At 46.9% G+C, this 26714-nt stretch overlaps 1 protein-coding gene across 9 annotated transcripts; it reads right to left on the bottom strand.

Moving 5' to 3' along the window:
- Positions 1-14582: 14582 nt before the first annotated feature.
- SLC25A38 (solute carrier family 25 member 38) lies at positions 14583-25101 on the bottom strand. 9 transcript variants are annotated; one of them, XM_069810674.1, is made up of 7 exons: positions 25081-25101; positions 22664-22785; positions 21931-22015; positions 21220-21399; positions 20603-20771; positions 19825-19991; positions 14583-18410 (listed from the first exon to the last, which is right to left on the bottom strand). In XM_069810674.1, the coding sequence occupies exons 2-7, from the start codon at positions 22783-22785 to the stop codon at positions 18288-18290; spliced, it is 846 nt and encodes a 281-aa protein (XP_069666775.1). In that variant the 5' UTR covers positions 25081-25101; the 3' UTR covers positions 14583-18287. The 9 variants fall into 9 exon arrangements, with proteins under 9 accessions (XP_069666775.1, XP_069666724.1, XP_069666732.1 ...); XM_069810623.1 differs by lacking the exon at positions 25081-25101 and adding an exon at positions 24337-24646; XM_069810631.1 differs by lacking the exon at positions 25081-25101 and adding an exon at positions 23862-24174.
- Between the last annotated feature and the right edge of the window lie 1613 nt (positions 25102-26714).

The raw sequence follows: 26714 nt of genomic DNA, 5'->3' as shown, positions 1-26714 counted from the left end.
AGTGGGATTTAAGCTTACTGAAAAGCAACTAGAACAGTTATTGCTCTCGGTAAAAGAACATTGTAATTGGTTTCCGCGGAACGGTAGCTTTGATACAGCGCTTTGGGAAAGAGTGGGGGAGCACGGGCAAACAAGAAAGGAGCTAGGGCTTGCACTTCCCGATTCAGCTATTACAACGTGGAAATTCCTTTTTGCCGCTTCACGCCCGTTACAGGCTTCCGAGGCTGATGCGGAACAAAACCCTGAGGCCGATGGTGGCGATAACCGTGATTCTGACGATGTTATTCCATCGGCTCCAGCGGCCCCCCAGCCAGAACCAGACTCCCGTCCCCCACCACCGCCCGCACCCCCACCGCTAACGCACACACCCGCCGGCCCGCGGGCGGCAGCGGGTGGGCAGCACGGGCTCCGCGGGGTTGCCGGCCCCCACCACCGCATGCGGGTCCCCGCCGCCGCCTCCCGCGGCCTCCGCGCCCGCTTCGCCCCCCGACCGCCCGGTACTCCCCCTCCAGGGTTTGCAGAACTTAATACAGCACCTGGCTTTGCTGCATCGCCTGTATCTCTTTCTCCTGCCAATCCCTCTGACTCCGTGCCCCTGCCTAGTCCGGTGGCTTCTGCCTTACAGCGGTGCAGGGAAGAGGCTGTGTCACGGGGAGATCGCACTACTTTCCCCTTCCCTGTAGTACGTCGCCAAAATCAAAGCCCTGTTCACGACGGCTTGCCTTATCAGGTTTTTAAAGAGTTAAGGAAGTCCCGACAGGAAAGTGGTTTACAGAGCACGTTTACAGTTGGAATTGTAGATGCTATCTCGAATTCTTATATAATGACACCTTGGGATGGGTTTGCATTAATGAAAACGGTGCTTACCTCAGCACAGTACTCTGCTTGGAAACTAGAATACCAGGAATTAGCTGTTATTAGTTGGGTTCCAAATTCAAAACAAGTTCCCCGAGGTCAAGGGAACTTTGGTAGCACAAGTGAAAATGTCTTTTGGACAAAAGCTATTACTACAAAACAGCCCACATTAGACATTCAAATACAGGGGGAAAAGTTTTCAGGACTAGCAGATACAGGTGCCGATGTTTCAATTATGTCTCAGAATGTTTGGACACCTGATTGGCCTGTAGAACCAGTACATACTACCATCACAGGAGTAGGGGGGTTGCAAGTACCACTTCGGAGCATTCGTTTGTTAGCAGTAACTGGCCCTGAAAAAAAGGCGGCATGGATTCAACCTTATGTAAATGCAAACACCCATGAATCTATGGGGACGAGACTTGTTGCAGCAATGGGACATGACATTAACCGTGGAAAAGTCAAATTTATTGTAGCAGTCACTGACAATAAAGCCCTGCTCAAACTGAAATGGTTAACAGAAAAACCCGTTTGGGTTGATCAGAGGCCATTAAAAGGGGAAAAGTTAACTCATGCCATACAACTAGTCCAGGAACAGCTTCAAACAGGGCACATTGTTCAGTCTAATAGCCCATGGAATACCCCCATTTTTGTTACCCCTAAAAAATGAGGGAAATGGAGACTATTGCATGATTTGAGAGCTATTAATGCAGTAATGCAATCAATGGGATCTTTACAACCAGGAATCCCAAATCCTACCATTTTACCAGCAGATTGGAACCTTTTCATAATTGATTTAAAAGATTGCTTTTTCACTATCCCTCTCCATCCTGAAGACTAAACATTTTGCTTTTTCTGTGCCTTCTGTAAATAATGCACAGCCAATGGATAGATATCATTGGACTGTGTTGCCACAAGGAATGATGAATAGCCCTACAATTTGTCAACTGTATGTTGCTGCTGTTCTGGCACCTGTTTGACAACAGTTCCCTTCTAGTATCATTTATCACTATATGGATAATATTCTCATCAGTGCTAAAGAACAAACATATATTGATCAAACCTTAGAACAATTACTGATAGCACTTCAAGCTCATGGATTGCAAATTGCAAAAGAGAAAATTCAGTCCATGCCGCCCTGGAAATATCTAGGGTGGATTTTATCTGAACGACATGTTAAGCCTCAGACACTAAAATTAAATGTACAAATCGGCACTCTCAACGATGCTTAAAGACTGTTAGGAGCTATTAATTGGGTTCACCCTATGCTCAGATTAGCTAATCATCAACTGTGTAATCTCTTTAAATTATTAAAGGCCGATTCCAATCTTGCTTCGAAACAAACATTGACCTCTGCTGCAGAGCAAGAGCTGAAATTAGTTACTGAACACATTTCAAAGATGAAAGCAGATCGCATAAGGAGTTCTTTGCCTGTCCGTTTCTTTGTAGTCAGGACAGAGCATCAGCCGATTGGATTAATAGGACAGCTAGAAATTACAAACAAAGTATATTATTTGGAATGGATTTTTCTCCCCAACACGCTAAAGAAAACAATCACTACTCCAGCTGAACTGTATGCTCTTCTTATAATGAAAGGCCGTGCTCGGGTGCAAAATATTACTGGTTATGATCCAGAAATAATTCATCTGCTGCTCACTACCTCTAATGATCAATTCCTTTTAGAAAATTCCAAGCAGTTTCAGATTGCATTGGCTGATTTTGTAGGCAGAATTACATTTTCCTATCCACCCGATAAATTCTTACATAACTTAATATATTTACCTCTAGCTGAAGACATAATTGTGCAACAGAAACCTATTAACCATGCTAAAACTGTTTATGTAGATGGCTCCAGAAAGACAGGAAAAGCAGCTGTATTGTGGCATGACAACAATGAGTGGAAACATTCCATAACAAAACATGACGGATCTACTAAAAATATTGAACTCTGGGCAGTTTTGCATGCCCTCACATTGTTTTCACATGAGCCCTTAAATATAGTATGCGACTCTGAGTATGTTGTTAATATCGGCCAACGTATCAATGGTGCCTTTCTGAAAGAAATTAATGACAGAGAGTTGTTTGATTTGCTTTTTCAAATTCAGTCTTTGATTTCCCATCGAAAACATCCCTTATTTATTGTTTACATTTGATCTCATACCACTTTACCAGGACCCTTGACAAAAGGTAATGCAATAGCGGATTCATTGACAGTAGCTGTATTACAATTTGATTATGCAAGAGTATCATCTCATTCCTTTTTTCACCAAAACGCTGCTGGCTTGAGCAAACAATTTAAGATTTCTTTATCTCAAGCCAAGGACATTACTCGCTCTTGCCCTGATTGTCAGCAACTGACACCACACAGTTTTCCTAGTGGTGTTACACCTCGAGGCCTACAAGCTAATGAAATATGGCTAACAGATATTACCCATGTAAATTCTTTCGGCCGTCTGAAGTATGTACATGTATCTGTAGATATCTTTTCTGGAGCGCTGTGTGCGTCTGCACTCGCAGGGGAGAAGGTAAAAGATATTAAAAAACTTTGGACCCATTGTTTTGCAATTCTCGGGGTTCCTAAAATGATAAAAACAGACAACAGGCTTGGTTACACCACTAAAAGCACACAATTGTTTCTGCAACAATGGGGTATAGCTCATGTCACAGGGCTACCCTATAACCCGCAAGGACAAGGTATAATTGAACGCAGCCATGCGACCTTAAAAAATATGCTGTTAAAACAAAAAAAGGGGGAATATGAACCCACAGGAACAATTAGACAATGCAATTTATACCTCAAATTTTTTAAATGTGAATTCTCAACAATCTGTCACACCCATGGAAAAGCATTATTCTGGTGAACAGGTGAAGTTTACAGAATGACCAAAAGTATTATATTGAGATCCATTAGTAAGTAACTCATGGCTTGGTCCTATTGCACTAATAACTCGGGGAAGAGCGTATGCATGTGTTCTACCAGCAGGACCCAGGTGGCTGCCCGCTCGTCACGTCAAACCCTATCATGAGCTGGGGAAACCACTCGGACAACCCAATCCTGCAGATGAAGACTCTGAATTTGAAAGAGGAGAAACGAATGAGAAGGAAGCAGCGCTTCGAGAATGAAAAAGCTATCACGTGGGGAGATTTGAAGAGAATGCAGCAACAAGCTAGCGTGATGATGCAATGTGTAGGAGCGGTTCCTACTCCAGAGAACACCTTTTTTAGCATACCTGGCAATACTGGTCAGCAACAGTACTGTAAGAATTCTGGTCTTTTTTTCTTTACATAGTCACCATGGCTCAATCTCAACATTTTTATTGGGCCCATGTTACTGACCCTCCCTTGTTTAGGCCAGTAACATGGCGGGATTCAGAGATTCCTGTCTCTAGTAATGACACAAAATGGATGGGAGGGGTATGGTTACCACCTCCTGGCCCACTAGAAGAACAGAAAGAATGGATCCGTGTCAATGACACACATACTTATTATTCTGAATTTCCTCCTCTTTGCTTAGCCAATCAAGCTGTAAATAATTGTTTGCCAGTGACACCCAAATTTCGTTTGCTTTATCAGCAACGTGAGAATAAACAGTCCCATGTAGGAAATTTGACTTTTGTCTCTATTATTGGCATTGATCATGATTCAGTCATTAATGGCACTAATCTTTCTGATTGTAGATTGGGGACTCAGAAGACACCTTACAAGTAGTAGTAGTTCATCACATCCAGTTAACTTCTCACAAGTAACGAATGAAACCCTCAAATGGTCTGGGGGAGGATTGTCTGGGCCAGTATTACAAGCTCAGTATAATAACAACACTGGACCCTTTTTTCATGAAGTCATGGATGATAGGTATGCCATTTATAAAACGACAAATAGCTCATGATGATTATCAAAAGAACAGTTCGTTGTATACTTTGAACCTGACACAGAATCACAAAGATTCGGTGATGATATGTACTTCACATCCCTATGTTTTTGTAGCAGCTCAATCTGTAGATATCGCTTTACCTAACCATGCTTTTGAAACTAATCTGAGTCAACCTTGGTATTTTAGCTGTTTTACTCATAAGAAGATATCTGAACTAAATCTTATAGTAATCATGCCAATGTGACATCATGCTGAATTGTAGATCCCTGTAAATATGACCAAATCATGGGAAGGGGAATCGGGATTAAGTCAATTTAAAGCAGACAAATAGTTGCCCAAAATGATTTATAGGATGGCTAACTGCCTTTATAATATCAGCTATTATTATTGCAACTACTGCCGCCGTTGCTACCACGGTGCTTGCGAGATCCATTCAGACTGCTCACGCAGTAGCTAATGTATTAGAAAATGTTACAGCTGAAATGAATACCCAGGTACAAACTGATCAACAAATACTAGCACAATTGGACGCTTTAGAAGCAGTGGTAATTTGGCTTGGAGTGTATTGGGTTTGTGTGGCAAGGTTTTGGTAGTGGGGGGTTACAGGGGTGGCTTCTGTGGGGGCTGCTGGAGGCTTCCCCTGTGTCCAATGGAGCCAGTGCCGGCCAGCTCTAAGATGGACCTGCCGCCGGCTAAAGCTGAGCCCATCAACAACAGCGGTAGCGCCTCTGTGATAACATTTAAAAAAAAAAGGGAGGGGGGAGGAGAGAGAGAGAAAGGGAAAAAAAGGAGGAGGGGGGTTGCGGGACACACAGAAACTGCAGCCAGAGAAAGAGTGAGAACATGTAAGAGAAACAACCCTGCGGACACCAAGGTCAGTGAAGAAGGAGGTGGAGGAGGTGCTCCAGGCGCCGGAGCAGAGATTCCTGTGCAGCCTGTGGGGAAGCCCATGGTGAAGCAGGCTGTCCCCCTGCAGCCCATGGAGGTCCACAGTGGAGCAGATATCCACCTGCAGCCCGTGGAGGACCCCACGCTGGAGCAGGTGGGTGCCCGAAGGAGGCTGTGACCCCAGGGGAACCCCATGCTGGAGCAGGTTCCTGGCAGGACCTGTGGATCTGTGGAGAGAGGAGCCCACGGAGCAGGTTTTCTGGCAGGACTTGTGACCCCATGGGGTGTTGAGGATTTCTTGGCTGAGCGAAGGCATGTGAGCAATCCAGCCGTTAGGTGGGAACGAAGCATAAGTTTACAAAGTGCTGGAGCAGACAAGGACGCTGTGTCCTTGTATGCTGGGAAAAAGGAAGATAAGAAGAGCCTGACAAACAACACCTGGATGCTGAAGAATGAGATAAGTAACTGCTGGACACCTCATGAAGAAGCTTGCACAGCCAATAGAGGATAAGATAGTGTCGCGTGAACCGGGGTATTGTACCAATTAGAGTATTGTATAAGGCGCGTGCACAAGCACATAAGATATATAACTGTGTCAAACGTGGTAGTAAATGAACTTCACTTGATCACATTGGGCTGTGTGTGATGTCCCCTGTGGATCCTCCGCAACATTTGGCGCCCGAACAGGGACCCTCAGATCAGCACTTTATCGTCTCTACGAGAATTTCTGGTGCAGCTGAACCGACGAGGGAGCGGAGGAGCTGGCCGAGAGTGTTCCTGCTGCCCCGGCAGGACGGCATGAGCTTCAGCTGAGCTGGGAAGCACGGCATGAGCTTCGGCTGAGCTGGGACGTGCGTAAGTTTGAATCTCGCCCTGAGCTGGGAAAACGAGGAGACGCGCGAAAGCTTGAATCTTGCCCTGATAAGGTGAGCGGTCGGAGAAGGAGATGGGGTTGGACAAAGAGCAGGAAGCAGTCCTAAAGCTCCTTCGTAATTTTGTCTCTGAGAGAAGACTGAAATTCGATAATTCTGTGTTAAAGGGGTTACTTTTATGGGCCTGGAAGAAAGAACTTATCCCGAGTGTAAATGTCGCGTTTGAAGAAGCGACCTGGGATAATATAGGCAAGGCGCTGTGGGACGCTACTAGCTGCAGGGGGGGTAAGGTAAAGGAGATGAAAAAATATGCAGAGCACTGGAAGGTAATTCGAGACATGCTGGAGACAATAAGGGCGGACCGGCAGGCAGCCGCCGCTCTCTGCGCGGCGGTGACCCCCTCTGCTGCCTCCACGGCTGCCGCGTCAGCCCACCCCGCTGGAGTTGGGGGGACATTCTCTACACAACTATCTCCACCCCCCCTAACATCCATCTCCGTTAACGCTGAGACGCCTGCACAGACACAGCCTTTGCCTATACCCAGCCAGGCCGTTGGTGCCGAAAAAATTCCCCCGTCTGTTACTCCGCAAGAAACAGGGGAATTAGGGGGGGCCGATTGTCGCCCGACAGATCCGAAGCCGACAGAGTCGGGGGTGACTAATGCGGATAAACAGATTGCGGGGGACAGGGAACCATCTCCATCGGGTAATGCGATGGAAGAGCTGAGGGAGGTGGTGAACCTATTACAAAAACTGACAGTATGGTCGGAAGAGCTCCTGAGGGAGGTGGTGAACCAGTTACAAAAACTGACGGTACGGTCGGAAGAACCAGAAGTGAGGGAGAAACGGTCATCCTCCCGAAAGGATGAACCGAGAGGGCAAGAGAGCGAAGATTCTCGCCGTATACCGGCCCCGCTTCCCCCTCCCGCCCCCTTTTCGCCCCCCCCTCCGGCACCTCCCCCAGCCCCTCCCCTCCCGCCCCCTCCACCGCCCCCTCCCGCCCCCTTCTCACCGCCCTCTCCGGCGCTTCCCCCAGCCCCTCCCCTCCCGCCCCCTCCCTCCTCCCCTCCCCCCAGCCCCGCCCCTCCCGCCCCCTCCCTCCCCCCTCCCCCCCTCCCTTTCCGCCCCCCCCCTCCGCCGCCTTGCAGCGGCGCGTGTCAGCCGGACATGGAGCGGCCGCCGCCAGCCGCGGCCGGCCCCCGGCCAGGACCATCCGCGCCCCCGCCCCCGCCCTTTCGTCCATCCCGCCTCTCGGAACCAGAGGCGGTGAAACCAACTGCGCCCGCGATAGACGCGGAGCCGCCTGCAGTAGCCTCTGCAGAAGAAAGGCAGAGACATTGGAGGGGAGTAATAAAAGATGCCATTATAGAAGGGACTATGCTCCAAGCATTCCCAGTTATTGCATTAAATGGACAGAAAAAATGGGAAGCGTTTGACTGGAAGGTCATTGAGAGATTAAGGTATGCTGTGAGTCAGTATGGAATTAAGTCTGCGTTAGCTCAACAAATGATGCAATTCATTTTTTCTTCTGATACGCTGATACCTCAAGATATTAAACAGCTAGCACATATGGTTTTGGAGCCCGCCCAAATGTTAGTGTTTTTCCGGCAGTGGGAGACGTTCTGTGATCGGGAACAAGCAACACCACTGACAACAAATAGATCCCTTATGGGGAGTAACCACACAGATGCTGATGGGTACTGGACCCTTCGCATCGGGGAATGCTCAGTTACAATGTATCACTGAGGTTCATCATCTATCACAGATCTTGGCGTATCAAGCTTTTCTTTCCATACCAGACAATATTCGAAACCATACTTTTACTCAGGTGAAACAGGAGCATAATGAACCTTTCGCACAGTTTATTAATAGATTGCATAGGGCAATCTATGACCACCCTGACATGACCGAGCAAATGAAAGAAAACATGTTCAAAATGCTCGCTTTCGAAAATGCTAATGAAAAGACACGCAAAGCATTGTGTAATTTGCCGAAAAATGCAGCCATTGTTGATATGCTAGAATACATGGATCGAGCAGTGGACTCACAGAAAACAGCCTATGTTGTCGCAGCTCCACAAGGAGCTACAAAGAAGTACAGGGCCAGTAAGACACCCTTGGTCAAGTGTTTTAACTGTGGCAAACGTGGACACATTAGGAGCAAATGTACAGCTTCTGCTAAGAAAGATGACAACACCACCAAGAATATAGGAAGAAGGGAAACTTTACACCGACCGCGAAGGCCCCTCGCGCGATGACACAAACACAAGGGACCTGGGCTGCCAGCCCTCAGGCAGCCTCGCAACCACCAGATCTGCCACTGCAGGGAGCTCCGGAGTGGATGTGGAAACCGCAGTAGACATTACGTTGATGGACGCAGGGGTACACTTGGTGGATAGCAACATAAAGGGACCATTGGGGCTCGGGCTTAGTGCATTTGTGATGGGACGATCTTCAACAGCTCTAAAAGGAATTTTGGTAGTCCCAGGGCTTATTGATGCAGATTTTTGTGGGACTGTGAAAATTATGATTCATGTTTTAATCCCTACTGTTTCTATTCCTAAAGGTACCAGACTAGCACAATTAGTTCCATTCAGGTCGTGTGTTCCAAACCCAGGTGAAGTACAACGTGGAGATGGTGGATTCAGGTCCACAGGGAAACCACAGGTATACCTTGCCATGGACATAACAAAAGGTAAACCAGAAAAGGTAGTGCAATTGGAAGGGCCTGACGGAGTTATCGTCAAGAAACTGATGACAATTGATACAGGAGCTGATGTTACGATTATTTCACGATATATTTGGCCTCCATCATGGCCATTGATCAATCCAAATTTTGGCATTGCAGGGATAGGGGGCACACAAGCCACCTTAGTAAGTCAGCTACTGATTACATTTGTGTTCCCTGACGGTGAACACGTTACGACGCGTCCGTGTGTCATGACTACCACAACTGAATTGTTTGGCCTCATAGGCCGTGATTTATTGAGCCAAATGAAGGCAATGTTAGTGACTCATCCTTTTTAGGAGCATTCACTGAGGGGCAGCCAATCCTGAAAATTAGCTGGAAAACAGATGAGCCTGTTTGGATTGATCAGTAGCCGCTAAATTCTGAAAAGCTGCTAAAAATACAAGAGTTAGTTAAGGACCAATTGAGAGCGGGACATGTTGTTCCTTCTACTAGTCCGTGGAATACACCAATATTTACCATTCCCAAGAAAACTGGGAAATGGAGACTGTTACATGATCTCAGAGCTGTGAATGCAGTGATGCACAGTATGGGAGCCCTGCAGCCAGGTTTGCCGTCTCCAGTTATGCTTCCAGAAGAATGGGATTTGTTAATTATAGATCTAAAGGATTGTTTTTTCACCATTCCCTTGCACCCAGATGACGCTGAACGGTTTGCCTTTTTGGTACCGTCGATTAACAAGGCAGAGCCCTATAAGAGATACCACTGGGTTGTGTTACCGCAATGAATGCACAATTCCCCCACGATGTGTCAGGTATATGTGGCCTGGGCATTAGAGCCTGTAAGAAAGCAGTTTCCCCAGTTACATTTTGATAGCGGGAAGGAACTTGCCACAGGATGAAATTTTAACTCAATTGCAGGACATCTTAAGCCATCGCGGAGTAATAATTGCTCCTGAAAAGGTGCAAAAGGCAGCACCTTGGAAGTATTTGAGGTGGCACATAGATGCTGGCAATGTTAGAAATTTCAACGGTACATGATGTCCAGAAGCCTGTGGAAGATATCCAGTGGGTGCGGAATCTTCGCGGTATCACTAATGACGATATGGACCCTCTGGTAGAACTCTTGGGTACGAGCGCATGTGCAGATGAGAAACGGGAAATGACAGAACTGACCAATTGGTTGCAGCGGCATGGGAGCCTCCTCCAGGGAATCGTTTTCAACAAGCATGGCAATCACATGCGTTCTTGCACCAACCCGCTAGGATGTTAGCAAAGCAATTTGACTTACCACTCACTGATGCCCAAGGTATCGTTAAAGCATGCCCCGATTGTCAAAAGGAAGGGCTGGGCTTGGGCTGTGGGGTTAACCCATGAGGTGTCTTACCATTACAGTTGTGGCAAATGGATGTCACCCATGTCATGTGGTTTGGTGCAAAGTGTTATGTGCATGTGTGTATTGATACCTATTCTGCTGCCATGTGGGCCACGGTACAAACTGCAGAAAAGGCCTTACATATTGAATGTAAGGCCTTCACGCTTCTTTTGCAGTGCTGGGTGTGCCTAAAGAAATTAAGACGGACAACGGCCCAGCCTATGGTCCTACACGATTTGCTCGATTTTGTAATTTGTGGGGAATTCACCATGGTACGGGTATTCCACATCTTCCCACAGGACAGGCTATTGTCGAACGGGCCAACAAACCTTAAAGAGCATGCTGCAAAAACAAAAGGGGGGAACCCAGGGCTTACTCCCAGAGGAACGATTGGCCAAAGCCTTATTTGTGCTAAATTATCTTAGATTGACAGGTGATCACAAAGACCCACGAATGGTAGTGCATCATGCTCTTTTACAGGCAGAAAGGACGCAACAAAGTACAGGAATCATGGTAATGTATAAGGACCCATAATCCGGGAAATGGTGCAGACCAGCAGAAGTAAAACTTAATGGGAGAGGGTATATGTGTCTGCTTACAGATCGAGGCCTTCACTGGATCCCGGCTAAGTGGGTCAAGCCATGGCTTCGCACTGATGCTGGATCCGGAATTGTCCCAGTGGCAACTGGGACGGCACCGGCGGGTGCTGGAGCCACTGATCCAACAGATTCTGACTAATAGAGTATTACACTTTAGAGGACTAGCGGACATTGAGTCCTTCAGGGAGGTTTTTAGAACAGCGTGCCTTATTGTATATAGAACTTGCTTTAGGTAAAAAGTGTGCTAAGCATAATTTGGTTAAACATAGTGTGATTATGGGAAGACAGTGTGGGGTAAATGTAAAAGTTAGTTAAAGCCAAAATTAGGGGTAAGGTCTATTTCCATTAATAACCTGGGAACGAGGTTGATTGTGTTTCCACAGATACAGGCCCACGACGGACTCCTGTTGAATTTGCACAACCATCATCATCTGGAGCATCATAGATGGTGTGGCAATATGAATACCATCTCAGTCGAAAACTAATGTATAGGTCACCTTGGCTAACATGACAGGTCAAGATTCTCTGTGCACTGCAACTGCATCATAAAGCCCACGAACCAATAGACAAGATGGCTATGACTCATGCAGCGTGCCTGGCCAGCGAGCGCATGCGTCATAGATTGCAACCGAGGCGGACTTTTGGCACCCGCTGGCCACGTGTGCTGAAACCCATTCCTCTGCAAATGTATAAATACCGGGATTTTCCGAAGAGCATCAGGCTGGTGTATGGTGAGGCCATCGTTGCCTCTGCGGGGACGCCCACGGAAAGCTGGCACCTACCAATTGCTGGGCTGAGTTCGCGGAGCAAGATGGCACAAGAATGTATGGATGGTTCATCTTCCTCATAGTCCTCATGGTCTGGGTCATTAGGGGTAACGGGTTGGCTCAAAGAATTATGGGCATTATTGTAGTTATTGTGATTTTAGCTATTGTAATAATTTTACCTTGTTCAGCTTGTTAAGGAAAAATGGCATCCCAAGTTATTAAGCAAGCCTGGATTGCTCAAAAACAAGAAGGGGGAATTGTTGAGGATTTCTTGGCTGGGCGAAGGCATGTGAGCAATCCAGCCGTTAGGTGGGAACGAAGCATTAAGTTTACAAAGTGCTGGAGCAGACAAGGACGCTGTGTCCTTGTATGCTGGGAAAAAGGAAGATAAGAAGAGCCTGACAAACAACACCTGGATGCTGAAGAATGAGATAAGTAACTGCTGGACACCTCGTGAAGAAGCTTGCACAGCCAATAGAGGATAAGATAGTGTCGCGTGAACCGGGGTATTGTACCAATTAGAGTATTGTATAAGGCGCGTGCACAAGCACATAAGATATATAACTGTGTCAAACGTGGTAGTAAATGAACTTCACTTGATCACATTGGGCTGTGTGTGATGTCCCCTGTGGATCCTCCGCAACAATGGGGGACCCACGCTGGAGCAGTGTGCTCCTGAAGGACTGCACACCGTGGAAGGGACCCATGCTGGAGCAGTTCATGAAGGGCTGCAGCCTGCGGGAGGGACCCACGTTGGAGAAGTTTGTGGAGGACCCCACACTGGAACAGGGGAAGAGTGTGATGAGTGCTGCCCCTGAGGAGGATGAAGCAATAGACATAACGTGTGATGAACTGACCACAAACCTCATTTCCCGTCTCCCTGTCCAGCTGAGGAGTGGGGAGCGATAAAACGGCTTTGGTGGGCGCCTGGCTTCCAGTCAGTGTCAGCCCATCACACGGAGATAGACAAAGTGCATTACAAAATAGAATGAAATTACATTGTGATTGGGAATTCCAAAAACAAGGGCTGTGTGTAATTCCTTTACAAGGGAATGAAAGTGTATACGATTTGAACCAGGTGAAGGTGCATTTACAAGGTGCATTTGCTATTAATATTGCAGGAGAGATCTAAAATCTTGCACAGATATTACAAGATCAAATGGGAAATATACACAATTAGCAGAACAAGATGTTTTTTGAAGAATTGTCTAATAGTGGTAAATGGTTAAATCCAAAAACATGGTTTGAAGGTTTAAATCTGTGTATCTGAATTTTTATTGCTGTTGGAGGGTTATTAATAATTTGTATGTTTGTAGCAATCAGAATCATCTGGGGAGCAGTACAAGGACTGGATCAATTCAAAGCTAGAGTACTCGCTGCCTTCCTTGTGAATCTGATGTTCCTAAACAAAAAAGGGGTAGATGTGGGAGCAGCTCAGAACACCTGGCATGTGAATCAAGAGTGAATGTTAGAACTTGTTGTGCTGCATGTTTGCCAAGCCTTTGAAGAACTGGTTTTACAAGGTCAGGTCGGAGGACTGCCTGGTGTGTGCCTGGGAAGATGTGGCTGAAGACAGTCACGAGTATGCATGTGGAGTGTGTGTTTAAGTGTTCTGAGGACTGACAAACATCCCAGCTGAGCCAGATATGTGCTCCTGTTTTAGTAACATATAAATGTGCTGTAAGAGACAATGAAGAGGTCTTTTCGCCGTTGCTTCGGAACCATCTCGTCGTCATCCCGAGTGCCTCTTTCATCACTGCAGTCTGCTATCTCTTCTCACAGCTGGGGCAGCTGTCGGCAGCAGGAGCAAACACTCTCTACACTGAAGTGTTTCTCCAAGGCAGCAGGAGAGCTCTGGGGAGGTCTGCATGTAAGAGCGCATACTATCGCCAGCCTAACTTGGTATCAGATACCTGCACAAGCGGCTCAGGTCCAGCTGGCACAAGGCTGCACACCAGAACTGTCTGGTAAGTCTGTTACACACAGATAACTCTGTGAAAATTGCTTCATATAAGAGTGTATCATCTAGGCAACATCTGAAAAGAGGTTTAGGATTTTCACATCTGAAGACAAACATCTCGGTATCAACAACATCAAAGTTTTGCTTAGCACAACCTGCCTGCTACTGAATCCCAGGACCATACTGTGACAGCAAGAAGAGATCCCAGCAATCCAGCGTCACCTTGCACTACGCCTTGCGGCAGAGGATTATGTCCCAGGCACGAGTTCTGGTTCCCTGCTGAGATCAGACTGCCTGAGTAGCAAAGACCTGGTTGGCAGGAGATTAAAAACAGTCTCTCTCCAGAGTGCTCAAACCCCACTGTTGTAAAGGCAGGTATTTCACCAGCTAGTATTTCTATCAGACTTTACACACAGCAGGCAGGCAGAGGAAGCTGTGAAACAGACAAGATTCCCCATTGCTATGTGTTTTTTTCATTTACGTAAAGCTGATTTAGCTTGTACTAGCAGAGCCTGTGGCTATTATACCCCACAGAAAAAGAGAATACGTATTGCCTTGTACGGGTTCTGCATTCATCCAATAGTCCTGTTCTCTTGGGAAACTTCTTTTGCTTTCTTAAGCCTCTATTCCGTCCCATCCCTCTGTGGGTTTGACTGGTTTGGGGTTGGTTTGTTTGGGTTTTTTAAAGAAACACTGAAGAGATGCATGGTTCATCTGGCAACCAGTTTTTAATAGAAACATATAATACACCTTCTCACATAACTATTTTATACAGACACATAAACACTCATAATACTAAACCTATGTAATGTTCCAAAGCGCCAGTTCTGTTTAAACAGTGCAAGAAAAAAAACGATCATGGGCACAGGAAGAATGGAAATGTGAAGTTTCTAAAACATAAATAATCAGACTATTTCTCTTGTGCCCTTACAACTCACTTAAATACTGTCTGCCTCAACGTGTGAACCTTAGTTGTGTTCCTACACCACAGCTGCAGGGGCAGAAACAACACACGTTCATTAATAAATAGTGTATTGCCAGCAACGGAGGTCATTCTGAGAGGGATCCGACTGCAATCCCACCATATATAGAAGGGATCACACAAGCTTCTCTGGAATCCAAGCTAAGTCAGCTTTGGAAATGATTATCTGATAGGCTCATTAGTGTTGAATTGCTGGCATGATGCAGGTAGGTGATTAAGCACCTGTGCCTAAATCTTTTATTTGGTTTACTTTGCATTTAGGTTGTACGGTGACTGTTTGTTGTTAATTAGGAGCATGCAACCTCAAGGGCAATATATCTATTCAAGTCCACACACTTGTTTTTCTTGACTTGCTACAGCTATCAAGAAGTAACTTCAGTAAATCACTTTAGGAACAGACTGTTTTTGAAGAGGGGAAAAGGGTGAACAATGGGAAGGATCAGAGCTGAGAAACAGTCTTGTGCCTGCCTAGGTGATACAGCTTTCAGAAGACAGTGAAACAGAACTTCAGGCTTTTCCTTCCCCCATATATGAGAGACCTGACACAAAAAAATAATACAGAAAAAACCCAACAAACTTGCATCGCAAAACTCACTCTCCCCAGCTCACACGCAGAGAAATTTTTGGATTTGCAGCACCAAGGGTTAATGAAACACAGTGCAGTTTAGATTGTCTATTTCTTAAACTCAAAGGAGCCCAGGCTAACTCACAAGTCAAAAGCATATACTTTGCCACTCTACTGCAACAACAAAGACCCTCCTCATTCTCCACGAATTAAGTGGAATGGAAGAACTTTCCCAAAGGAAAAGCTAACACTGCTTTAGGCCTGAATCCAGATTTTAATAAATAAATAAATAAAAATCAGTAGACTTTAAAACACCAGCACACTGCAATAAATTCTCTAGTTCTTCCTTTGTTACCTGACCAAGCAGGAGTATAGGGCATAAAAGCCACTGAAGCGTTCCTGTATTTCAGATTTTTGGTGAGGACGTTACTTAATTCAAGATCTATTACCTCGCATTCTTTGCTCGCTTGCCTCATTTTTAAGAGCCTACATTTCTGTCTGCACAAGTTGCACACTACTTTGCCATTGCTACATCAGGAACTAAAATATTCATGAAGCACCTTGCAGGCAACACCATACACAGCCCTTGACTGCCACAGCCCAGGATGATCAACAGATCCAACTCACACACCAGATTAAGAAAGGCCCAAATAAATTCAGGCTTCCGGTACAATATGTTGGTTTGATCCCATGCATAGGGGAATAAAAGACAAATGATGTAACTCATGTAATTGCCACCTCAGTCTGCCAGGTCAGCAATCCTAGACTTGGTTCTCCAGCTCTCTGTGTCAGTAGTGCTCAGGGTAACAAACAGCAGGATGTGCAGTTACCACTGTTCCATGCACTCTCACGAGTTCAGGTCACTAAGGGCAGGAGGGACAGCGAAAGAAAGGAACAGTTCTTAATATTTAGGATTTGGCAAATTATGTGCCCACATGCCTGACAGTGAGAAGCAGCAGAGGGAATCTGACAGCTTGTCAGTCACAAGGTGGAATGATTTGATGCAGTGCTCTATTATTAACATACAGACACGTGCACACGGGACCCTCCACCACCATTCTTGAAGACTCCTGCACTGTGTAGCATCAGTCTCCCCTTGCAGATGGGCTGATACTCGAAACAGGCAGCACCTTCCAGGCCTCCAGCCCATCCCGTTACACTTTACTCAGACTTAATTTTCACATCAGTTATCAAACCTTCTTGGAGTTGGAATCTGGTAGAGAACATCTTTTACAATCCATGTCCCCTCTACTCTTGTGCTCAGGAGGTTGCCAGGGCAGGCAGTGATTATGCAAATCGCACTCTAAATTTTATGAACAACAGGTAGGTAGTACTGGTTGTTCGTACAGCTAGCGTCATGTCTTCATATTTAGAGACATCTGCTCTGTTTCTAAAGTGAATTGTAATATCCCTAGATAAATATTTAAGAAAATAAAAGCCAAAGGTATGTTTTCTGCAAGGCACACTACAGAACAGGACACACACTTCCATGCCCAGCTTTGTGGCAACGGTAACAGAGCTGCAAGAGTCCCAACCCAGCCAGCCAGCACAGAGGCACAAGTGAAGAGGGCAGCAGGCTGTACCCAAGTTTGGACAGCACATGCTATGAGGTCTGCGTAACAAAGTAGGAATGAGGAAGAAGGCACAGTGGATGAAAAAAGTGTATTTATCTCTAAGCCTAAACTCAGGAATACTGAAATATGGACTACCTGCTACCAGAAAATGTCAGCCGGGAAACTGTGAAGGGTCTGTATAGAGATCAAAGAGAATTAAAGTTCCCTACCAAACACTCACAGGTTGCAAACTTTGGAGAAAGCTCACAGAAAAGAGTAGCCTTTTCTTTCCAAACCCAAAGATACTCCACATGCAATCAGCAGCAGTTTTTAAGGGAAATATGAAGTGTCAGTATCTATATCTGCTTCCATAACACATTTATGCGTTATGACCTATGATGCTAAAAGCTACACCTAAGGACCAGCTAGCACCGAGGGTGTTGATCAGGGATTAACAAATGAATGAGGGAGCAAGTAAGTCTCTAGTACAACTGGATGAAAAAAAAAAAACTTGAGTGTTCCTGATATAGTCAGACCAGCAGGAAAAAGTCAGAGAACAAGTAGAACTTTCGTAGCAATCAACGCTAAAGTGCCTTATGTTTCTTAATTCCTGTGCAAACACTGCTGTAGAGGCAGAAGCACATTTCAAGATTGGTAAGATGCCCAGTTACATAGTAACACACGACACAGCAAGGAGGTTCCAGTTACCTTCTCTGCTATCATGTACAGTACAAAAGTGATGACAGAGACCACGTTCCTAGCTTTCCTTCAGCACTTCATTTCTCTTCCACGCACTCCTGCAATACAAGTATTAAGAGACACATCCAGTCTCCCACTGTGGTCTGCAACGTTCCCCTGTGAGAACAAAGCATATGAGGAAGGAGGATCTACATCAGACAGTGGGTCATTGTGGCCTTGCTGGCCAGACCAGCAAGAAACAGGCTGGCAGGTTCCACAATCACTGTTTTCTCCTCACTTTTGCTCAGCAAAGCCTCACTGCATAAAGGCGGTGAGCACAGAGCTATTTTTAACAGGGGTTTTTCTCTCAGCGTAGTTACCAGGCTGTGGAAACCCCGCCATTTCCCACGGCAGTCTGCGAGTGCAGTCCCTCTGCAATGCATTGATCAAATGACGCAAAGATCTGATCCTTCTTTCCCCTACTTGCCAAAAGGCCTAATCCCCTGTCTCAGAAGGGCTTTCTTCCCTGTGGTTGAGCAAGGCTTATTCCTCTGTGGAACTGGGAACTTCCTAGTGCCAGTTGATCACAGCAAGCAGGAGAAGGGAGTGAAGCTGGTCATTTCTTGTGCAAGTCAGTCAAGATTTCAAGCCCATTTTTTCCATCATCTGTTCATACACCGTCCATGCCATTGCTGCCATCAGAGTCCGCCTGAGGGCACGGGGCACGCCACCTCGGAAGAAGCCGATCAACCCAAAGTCCTGTAACAGGAGAGAAACAAACAGCAATCCATCGCAATCTGCCTCTAGTGTTTGAATTTCTCAGCATTTATTGCATGGAACAGAACAGGATATATTTCTGCTCAGACTCAGATCAGTTTCCGAAAGACCCAGTCTTAAATAGCATTTAATGCCTAGGAAGAACCTGTAGCACTGTGCAATTGCAGGGCTACCCAAGAAAGCAAGAAGAGCAGTGCATGGAGAAAGAAACGCCAGGATGGAGACAACGGATAGGGAAAGCCACACTCAAGGCCAACAAAGAGAAGGTGAGGGTGTAATGCTTCAAGACACTTCAGGAAAAGGACTTGTCTTTGTTTTAGAGCTTCATATTTACAAGTCACTTAGCTATTCTGTAAAAACTGAGATTTGTAAGTACTGAAGTAAAAAAACCATTCTGGTATGAGAAAAATGTACAATGCACAAATAAACAGATTCCTGTTTAGGAATAGAGTTCAACATGGAAACAAAGCAAGACGGAAAACTGCCAAGATCCACCCTTCTGAGGGCAGGAAGGGAAAGGTGGGCTTTCAGCACATCTCCACCCCATTCCTGAGATACAGATCTGGGTATTTATTTCTCTTTTAGTGTCCAAAGGGCAAAGAATTGTTTTGTAGCTGGTTTGTATCTGAAACCGGCATTTCGCACTACACACTAAAGAAACCCTTTGCCCCAGAGTAGTCATCACAGATGTGCCTACACCAATAAACCAGAGGCAGCAGCAGCTCTAAGCACAGCTCCTCCAAGCCTACATACTAAGCTAAGCTGAAATGAAGTTAAGATGAAATAAGTCAAGTGCTTTCTGTCACTACCAGTGTAAGAATCAATACGTAACAGACAGAACTGAAGTCATTCACCAGCCTGAAACATGAAGCGGGTCTGTGTGGAGAAATGCTTGCTGGAATACGCCCACCTTTGTGCTCCAGTACTCTCAGCTTGCTCTCCAAGTCCCCATCATCTGTAGTTTTGTGAAAATAGATAGAGGGCTGAGGAATGGCAAGAATAATCAGGGAGCAAGTTCACTGCCTTGTAATCCATTCAAGAGGAGCAAGAAACACATCTGAGTAGTGACAATGGCCCCTCTAATTACAAGGAAAAGCAAGGAATGGACTGAAGCTTCCGACTGCTTTCAGACCATCAACCAGAGTACTTTTCAGTTATTACTGAACAGCTCTGCACTAAACCAGTGGCAAGAGATTCAGCCTCAGTCTCACACTGCATGACCCACTTCAGTTTCTGAAAATGCTGACACTGATTAGCCTGACTGCAAGAGCACATCAAGCAGTCACATCTGTTCACCTACTTTAAAAGGCAACAACTTTCTTCACATAGCTGTGCTTCTGGCAAGGAGATCAGAAGTGAGGCTGTGATTGTGCGTATTAGAAGGGATTCACCTCACCTTGTAGATGAAGGCAATGGCCTGGCTTGTCCTGCGGTACTTTTGGGGGGATAGCTGCATGTGTGTTTTGATGACATCAGCAGGCTGCGTTGCCAGCGAGGCCAAGATTCCCGCAAAGATCCCGCAGCCAAAATTCAGCAAGGGCATGAGCACTGGATCCAGCTGGTCTGCAACAGAGCAAAGGGAATGCACTCAGACATGTAACAGGCCAGGAACACTCACACTGCATGACAAATTGAAAAGCTACTGAATGATTAAATCAACGTCGGAATCTAAGAGAAGTTAAAATCCATGCAGAGTAGAGAAATCTTTCAAGGGGAAAAGTGGCTACTAGTCAAAAGTTAGCACTATTAAAAAGCCTCACTTGCCTGGGAACTGAATTTGACAGGAACTCAGAACAGGAAAGATTATGCAAGTGTTGCCCCAACCAGTTCTAACAGCAGAGAAGCCCCAGTTTAGTGGAAACTGATCAGTATACAAGACAACCAGCAGCAAAAAGCACCGCTGAAGACATCCTCTCTTTCAACTGTTCACTAACCCACCTTATGCATCAGCCTTCATAAAGACAATCAAGCAGTTTAGGGCCAATTTCCATTTCTACCCTGACCTAAGCTATAGGTCTACAGTTCTCCACAGGAAAATGTGAATGATCCACCTAAAGCCCTACAAGAGACTAATTTAACTACTGAGGTAGACAGTAATAAGTAGAGCATGCAGGCAGTCAAGTGCAGGGCAAGATGTGAGAAGAGAAACATTTTCCTCCAACATTCAGCCTTACCCTGAGGTGTGAGCTTTTTGGTCTGTGTGTAGAACATCAGGTAGATGCCAGAGAAGGGTGCATCCCGCAGCAGCGTTGCGGTGAGCCCACTGAACATCCCACGAGCCCCTTCCGTCTGATAGATACTCTTCAGAGCTCCATATACACTCCCATAGCCAAATCTTCCACTCTGCAAGAGTAGACAACGGTCAGCCATCCATGTGCCAGGCACAGGCCAAGGAGCCCTACGCACACCCTGAGGCTACAGCATCCAAACAACCGGTAGTATGCACTCAATGTGATGGCTGAGATGGCAGCACAGAGGATAGCCCAAGGCAAAAAGTTGGTATCACCTACCTCAGCCTTTGAAACAATCTTTCAGGAAGGTAAAATATGAAACATACTACACAAATGTTGTATGCAACTGAAACTTAAAAATCTCAGGGTGAATTCTGTTTCATCTTACACTTCTTGCCTAACTATCAGTGTGTGGCATTTCCTGCACAATGTGTGAACCAGGATGAAATCAGGACTACATCCCTGGCTGCACCCAAGTGGTAGCAACCTTCTCCAGTCAGAATTTCACTTCCTTCACAAGGAAGGCATGTGACATCATTAACAGGGAAAGTCATACTCACCTCATATCGGGTCTTCACTACAGTAACTGGCAACATGCAAATCCCAGAAACCGCACGTGCGGTGGCACCCAGAAAGACAGACTCCAGGGCTGTGGGTGAACGGTCCACTAGAAACTTTTGCTTCATCATGTACAAAGTGCTGAAGTAAATCCCAACCCCAGGAATACATCTTGCAAAGGACTTCAGAAGAAACAGAAATAGATGAAGAAAGAAAAAGCATACATAAGACAAAATGTACTACACACCATTTCAGAGACTGTTAAACTTGACAGGAAGCTTTGAAGAAAACAAACAAACAAAAAAATCACTAAAGCTAACATGCTGATGAAAGAAGACAAGGTAAAAATCACTTATGGCACTGAGAGCCAATTGATTCACATGATGCCAGGATTGAACGCATTCCTCAGTGGCAGGTTTCTAGGAACAAGATATTCCAAACCAAAATGAATTTGGTGCAGTTGCCACCCCACATTTGCAAAAGTATTCAACTGTTCAGCTGCTCAGGACTGCAAAACCACAGGGACTGCCATGACCAAATCAGTGGCATTCACAATATTAACTCCTTAAAATAGGATTTAATCTAAATCACATGGTTTCATTCATAACTGTACAAGAGCTGGCTATTTAAATCCAGGCAGCCATAGCTAGTAATAAAGAGTAGGTTTATTTATCTATTTATTTTTAGCAGTCAGGGTTAAAACAGCCACTTACTGGAGAGACACCCTTCCATAGCCCCAGAAGACTCTCATTACGAACAACCCTAAAGAGCAGTGTTACCATCCCAGCACGACCGGACCTGAAAGGAAGACAAGACAGGAACTGCAGAGATGATCTGCTTCTGCTCTCTCGCAGATGCACTCCACAGCCACCCCCTTTCACTCGTATCTCTGTGCGTTACCCCAGCACCTCTGAGGCGCTCTTTCTCGACTCAGCCTGCTTTTCTTGGTCACTCTTTCCAGGGCTTCTCCATCCCCTTCTGCTTTCCCACCACTTGTAACATACGTTAGAGACCTCTCTCATTAGCATTTTTAGTTGCTCATTCCCTTTGTTAGCAGCAGCAGATTTAGTCATGGTTGACTACCCCGAGCAAACAGGAGTAGCTGCACACACGGAAAAGTTATGTGACAGCCGCACAGGATTTTTCAGGCAGAGGACACCCTGTGAAACTGCACGGCAGCCACTCCAGAAAATACCAGCCTCTCAGATGAGTACAGACAAATGCTGAGGTTATGTGTTATTAAAGTAGCATTCACAAGAGCAGCCATATTCTCTCTTCTGGAGCAAAATATCAATCCATGCTAAAAAAAACATACCTCCTATTTCAGAAAGACTCTCAGTATCCAAATTACAACCCTGAACTCCAAGCCCCAGCCAGTAAATCAGGCAGAAGCCTATGGTGGGGCACCCCCACACCTCCCATGCACACACATCCTCACTCTCTCACCCATTCACAGCAGGCTGCAGAGTTTGCAGGCGGGTTTTCAGCAGGTCAAGGGGTTGGAAGATGAGCGTGGAGCAAGTCCCACTGATGGAGCCACACACGAAGGCCTTTAGGACTGGATGCATCTGGAAGAGGAAGAAGAGGACTTTAAATGGCCATTTATTAAGAATAGCATAAGAGGAAATATAGTGGCTGATACATCGCATGCTATAGGTAAGGAAGATGAGCTGACCCCAGACACTAAGGACTGCTGCTCAGGGCACAGGAAACTTTTTCAGACCTTTTGAGAGCCTGATCCGAGTTTTATTTGTGGTTTTTGGTCCCTCTGCCTTTCCTGGGAGATTGTTGCAGAATCTCCTTGCAATTTGGTGGCTGGAAAGAGTTTTCCAAACTTTAAATGTAGCAGCAGCCATTTGGTAACCATTTGCCATGTCGAAGGGTGTGCCTTAGCCCCAATCCCATCCACCTCTGCCCGGCACTGCGCTGGCAGCACCTCCAACCCTTCCTCCCCATTGCACACCAAGCTCCCCCTCTGCCACGGGCCCTAGTGGGGCTCTCCCTTTAAAATTGCCCACCACCCAAACATGGCTCAAACGCACCCAAAGCACAGCACAGCCTGCTCAGCTAAGGCTTGGTTTTCCTACACACACCAGCTACCACCCCCCACACTTCTGGGGTGATAAGGCAGAAGGCACAAGCCACACAGCAGGGTGGATAGATATTCATATATATTTTTTTTAAACATTATAATGGTGTTTTGCTAATAACGAATGAGCTTCTACCCCACTTGGAGCAGAATCAGGGCAGGGAAGGCTTTTGCAGCACGGAGGTTTCTGGAGGGGCACACTCCAAAGCCGCTAACGTGCCTCTCGCAGGGAGCGGCACACGGCTGCCTTCCACCCCCCGATTTTCGGACCCCTCTCAAAACCCGTTACCAGCCTCCGGCCGCGCTGAGAGCGGCGGGGGAGCGCCCGCCCCCCGCAAGGCCCGGGCCCACCGTTCCGGGGCTGGGCCCGCCCGTCCCTCAGAGCCGGGCGGCCGCGGAACACGACGGAGGAGGGGAGGGGGCGCAGGGAACACCACCACCACCCCCCCGGGCTCTCCTCAGCAGAGCGAGAGAGGAGGGACCGGGGCCAACGCTCGGTTACCGACGTCACAACGGACGATAACGGACCGTCCCGGCTCGGCCGCGCGTCACTACCTCTGCCTCTCGCCCCGGCATCCCAGCGCCGCCCGGCAACCAGTGAGCGCGGCGGGCCAGAGTGACGCGTGCGGCGCTCCAGCCGCCGCTGGCCAATCCGAGCAGCCAGCCCCGAGCCAAGGCCGGGGGGGGGGGTAAGCGCGGCTCCGCAAAACGCATGCGCCTCTTCTTCACCCTTTGCGCGCCGCGGCCGCCCCGCTGAGCGCGGCCTTGAGGCGCCGGGCCTGAGCCTGAGGGAGCGGGCAACAGCCGAGGGCAGCCCGCCGCCTCGCCCACGGGATCGCATTTTAGTCACATCTCTCGGCCGTTCGGTATCCAGTAGCCGAGTCCCAGTGGGCTCCGTCAGACACGGGCAGTGGGAAGGGGACGGTTCATAACAGGTAGTCTTCATCTCGTCCCTCAGCCCCCCACCCCAGCCGTCTTGTTGTGGAGACTGTGGCGTTCAAAAACCTAAGCTGCTCCCTCGTTTTCTTACCACCTGTGTTTCCACTTGGTCTTCTACATCCTGGGCCAGGAGCAGAGGAAGGCTGGGTTTCCAGAGCATGGAAGGAGCGAGGTGCCGAAATGAGGCCCTTCTATTTTCGATCTGCGTCGGCCCTGAGACTGGGCATCTTTGCTGCCTCCGCAGACCCAGGCATTTCTTATCGAAGGCAAAGCAGGAGGCAGCTGGGAGGAGCGGGCAGTGGCTCTGATGAACTGCTTTTCTGAGAATCTCGCCTGCCAGCTTGCAGTGCCCTGGCCGAGTAAGGGGTGGCACGTCCAGACACCTCATCCTCCAGCTAAGTTGGGCTGTTCCTAGAAAGAAAATCCCAGGCGCAGCAATAGCCACATGCACAAACCACTTACTCTTGTTTGCTCACTTTGCTACGTGGCAGCCCCTTAGGAGAGAGGCAATATACCTCTCTGAGAAAATGTAACACATGGGCTAGCCAAAGTTCTTTATTAGGGACTCCATCTTCCTTTTTGCAAGCCCCTCTCTCATTATGCAGTTCCCACCTCGGGGAGTGACTGTCTTGCATTTCATTAACTGACTGCCTGCTGTCTCATGAAAAAAGGATCAGCTCACCCCCATCCCTCCTGCTGCTTTCCCTAGCTCACACCTTGCTCCACTGTGGACCTCCACGGGGAACAGCCTGCCTCACCATGGTCTTCCCCACAGGCTTCAGGGGAATCTCTGCTCCGGTGCCTGGAGCGCCTCCTCTCTTCCTTCTTCACTGACCTGGGTGTCTGCAGAGTTGTTTCTCTCACATGTTCTCACTGCTCTCTCACAGCTGCTGTTGCACAGTGTTGTGGTTTTAGTCCAGCCAGCAACTAGGCACCGTGGAGCCACTCGCTCACTTCCTCCGTGCCAGTGGGATGGGGAGTAGAATTGGGAAAAAAAAGTTAAACTCGTGGGTTGAGATAAGAATGATTTAATAACTAAAGTAAAATAAAATGTAATACCAACAATAATAATAAAAAATACAATAATAATTGTCATGAGGAGGTATATAATAAATTAAAAAAAAAACAACCAAGTGACGCACACTGCAATTGCTCACCACCCGCTGACCAATGCCTGAGCAGCAATCCGCCCCTCCTGGCCAACTTCCCCCAGTTTAGATACTGAGCATGACGTTCTGTGGTATGGACATTCGCTTTGGCTAGCTCAGGTCAGCTGTCCTGGCCGTGCTCCTCAGCTTCTTCTGCACCTCCTTGCTGGCAGAGCATGGGAAACTGAAAAAGCCTTAACTTATCCTAAGTGCAACAACTAAAACATCGGTGTGTTATCAACATTATTCTCACACTAAATCCAAAACACTCTGTACTGTGAGAAGAAAATTAATTCTATCCCAGCTGAAACCAGGACACACAGCATTTTCTACCCTTTCTTAAAGAGGCACTACCAATATCACTGGTGGCTCGGCTTTAGCCAGCAGCAGGTCTGTTTTGGAGCTGGCTGGAACTGGCTACTTTCAGCATGGGGGCATCTTCTGGCATCTTCTCACAGAAGGTCCCCCTGCACCCCCCTCAACCAAAACCTTGCCATGTAAACCTAATACATCATCACTGATTATATAAGGAAGCTGGCTAGGAGATATATGTCATTTTGAAAAAGCTCCTTTGGCTGGTTTCCTTTGGTGTGTTTCTGCTGTGCTGGGTGGGACTGGGTAGATACCTGAGCACTTACAGGGATGTTTTGTTCTCAGAACTAATTCTGACTTTAACCATGGCAGTTTGCATCTTGTTTGACTTTTGCTTTGGAGACACAGTAAAACACATCTAAATGATTGTTTAGAGGAGTGAGCTTAACAACTCTAATAAGGCTGACAAACCCAAGTGATGCATTTGAAATGTTTCTGCATGGAGCTCAGCTTTTGTATGCAGGTGAGAGTGGTGCTTCTCCCTCCATGTCTTTGGATGGAGCTACAATGGACACTTCTGTTGTTTTCCGAAGCAAAGCAGGGACTGCAACAATAGCGGCCAAATGGCACACACCCCAAGAAAGAGCTTTTCCAGCATGAAACCCTGGCAGTAACAGTAGTCTCCAGATTCTTGGCTTGCTGTGGACGTGGAAGAGTTTTGCTCCCTTAAAATAAGCCTCATGATGAATGTGGAGGTGAAGCAGCACAGCTGAGCACACACATCTCTGCGGGGATGATTTCTGTGCCTCACTTCTGCAGGAAAACCCAGCAAAGGGAGCCTCATCCCTTCATGTCACTGTCCTGGAGAGATGCAAGGAGCCACCAGTGGGAGATGATACCTATTCTTCATTAAAAAGGTGGGGAGGCAAAAATTACCTGCATGATCCACGTCTGGACTGGTGCCTGCTCAGGGGTGGTTGCACCTGGGGTGTGCAGGCACTGTTGGCTT

The sequence above is a fragment of the Haliaeetus albicilla genome, chromosome 2 (assembly GCF_947461875.1).
Source record: "Haliaeetus albicilla chromosome 2, bHalAlb1.1, whole genome shotgun sequence".
In the NCBI taxonomy this organism is placed as follows: domain Eukaryota; kingdom Metazoa; phylum Chordata; class Aves; order Accipitriformes; family Accipitridae; genus Haliaeetus; species Haliaeetus albicilla.
This window is presented reverse-complemented; position numbering and strand designations above follow the sequence as displayed.

What these genes read in the sequence shown, in the direction of transcription:
- SLC25A38 (XM_069810623.1), bottom strand. Translation starts at nt 24,633, where the DNA reads ATGAGGTGTCTGGACGTGCCACCCCTTACTCGGCCAGGGCACTGCAAG. An exon ending in CTGCAGCCTGCTGTGAATGG is followed by an intron (nt 22,016 to 22,663) that starts GTGAGAGAGTGA and finishes TCTTCCTTTCAG; the next exon opens with GTCCGGTCGTGCTGGGATGG. An exon ending in TAGTGAAGACCCGATATGAG is followed by an intron (nt 20,772 to 21,219) that starts GTGAGTATGACT and finishes CTACTCTTGCAG; the next exon opens with AGTGGAAGATTTGGCTATGG.